Consider the following 2,015-nt stretch of genomic DNA (forward strand, 5'->3'; position numbering starts at 1 on the left):
AAAACCTTAAGGTGTTAGGTGTGTGAGTTCTCTTACTTATAAAGTGTTAATTTTTTTTTAATTAATGGAAGATTTTTTCGTCACACTTGATTCTCAACATAATGGACATGCGCGATAAATGTAAAGAAATTTTACAGATAATAAATCATCAATCAATCAAATTATTTAAGTAAAATATCAAATATCATTTGATGGAATGTAAGTAGAGTAATTTATTAGATAAAAGTTTAAAGTTATTTTATCCTGTATCTTTTATTTTCTCTTATTTAAAAAAAAAGTTGAAAAAAAAGAAAACAAAAATACCTCTGTACTTCTTCTTACAACAGAGATCGGTTGTTATTTGTAATTTTCTGCATTTTATTCTCACAATCTTCAGTTCAGATTTGTCATTTTCTTCAAATAAAAGAATGATTTGGTATAATTGAAAGCTTACAACAAAGACGGTATAATTTGTCTTATCATTGCCTCATCAATATTATTTTATTTTTCAGCAGACAAATTCTGTTACGCAGTCACAACAGTGTCCTTTAAGTTCTCCTCTATCTCTTAAAAACTCTTAAAATGGTGTCCGTATCGTGTCGATGCACAAACATTTATAATTATATTTAAATTTTTTTTTAAAGAATTATTATCGGTGTCGGAATGGTGTTAGTTCTCACCACCATTACTCATGAACCATAATTAGTTAATTACTCTTCCTAATCTCAAAACCATTCACCAAACTAAAGATTATGAAAACTAATTTAGATTAAAACAAAATTTCACTCATTTCTAATTCATCTTCTCATCTTAAATTTACACATCCCGAATCATGCAACACAAACCAACAAAAATTAAGAAATTAAACGAGATGATAAAAAAATTAAGCAGCAATTAAGCAAATCAAATCAAGTCACTGTTGTTGCTGATTCTGATTCCGTTCTTCTGAAACTTCCGTTTCCGTTTCCGTTTCCTTTTCCGTTTTCTCAACCGCTTCATGATTCCGAAGCATTTCATCGGAATTCAGATCCATAACAGAAAACGATTTAGGAAAAACAGGCGTAGCCAAAAACGTAGGGTTCTGATCACCAGCCATAATGACAAGAAATTTCTCTTCATAAACTTTAACAGATTTTTCATTTAAACTATCACCTTCTTTTTCACTGTTTCTGTTATTGTTCTCTTCGTCTTGTAATTGACCGGTGAGTCTCCAATAAGAGCAAGCTAGAATCAAGAGAGCGAAAGCTATAAGGCCTAGCATCGCTGCTAGGCCTCCAAAGAGATAAGGAATCGGCGAATGCCACGATGAATGAGATGAGATTGAAGGCGATGAATATGGTGAAAAAGAGTAACTAGTTGAAGCTGCTGCTATGGTTCTCATTTTTTTTTTTTTTTTGATTTGGTTGAGAGTTGAGAGAGATTAAGAAAGTGGTTTGAGAATGAGAGATGGATGATTATGGAGATTGAAGTGAATGGAAAAGGTGGAGAAAGAGTGAGTGGTATTTATAGGTGTGAGAAATTATGAAATGAAGAAATGAAGAGAGAAAGTGTGGGTTTTGTTATTGGCTTTGTTTACTGGGTCACGGACTAGGCCATGTTTTGTTGGTGTAAGGGCAATACTTGTAGGGTATATCCTCTAGAAAATTAGAAATCAATTTTCGGCGTAGTAAAAATTGTGTATACAATTTGAACTTCCAAAAGTTATTTTCATTTCTAAATATATGAATCCAAAAATACATGAATTTGATTGGAATTTTCTTAATTATATGTAAAATGGAACAAAAAAGGTATGACGTATTTAATTTAAAATTTGAGCCAAATACATTGAAAAAAATGTGAAGTTTGATTATTTGCAAAATAAAATTTTGAAATGAATTTTTGGAATATTTGTAAATTATTGCATTTGCATGCAAAAAAATCGTTGATATTTTAAATCATTTGATAAATATAATTTTGTCGGTTTAATTTAAATTTTATAATTGTGAAAATAATGATAAAATATGATTGTATGATTTAAAATTAATGATTAAACTCTA

General features: G+C 29.7%; 1 protein-coding gene across 1 annotated transcript; it reads right to left on the reverse strand.

Moving 5' to 3' along the window:
- Nucleotides 1-748: 748 nt before the first annotated feature.
- Nucleotides 749-1,533, reverse strand: LOC131655191 (protein GLUTAMINE DUMPER 5-like). The gene has a single exon (XM_058925086.1). The coding sequence runs from the start codon at nt 1,358-1,360 to the stop codon at nt 893-895; it is 468 nt and encodes a 155-aa protein (XP_058781069.1). The 5' UTR covers nt 1,361-1,533; the 3' UTR covers nt 749-892.
- Nucleotides 1,534-2,015: the final 482 nt, after the last annotated feature.

Source organism: Vicia villosa, linkage group LG3 (assembly GCF_029867415.1).
Source record: "Vicia villosa cultivar HV-30 ecotype Madison, WI linkage group LG3, Vvil1.0, whole genome shotgun sequence".
Taxonomy (NCBI): domain Eukaryota; kingdom Viridiplantae; phylum Streptophyta; class Magnoliopsida; order Fabales; family Fabaceae; genus Vicia; species Vicia villosa.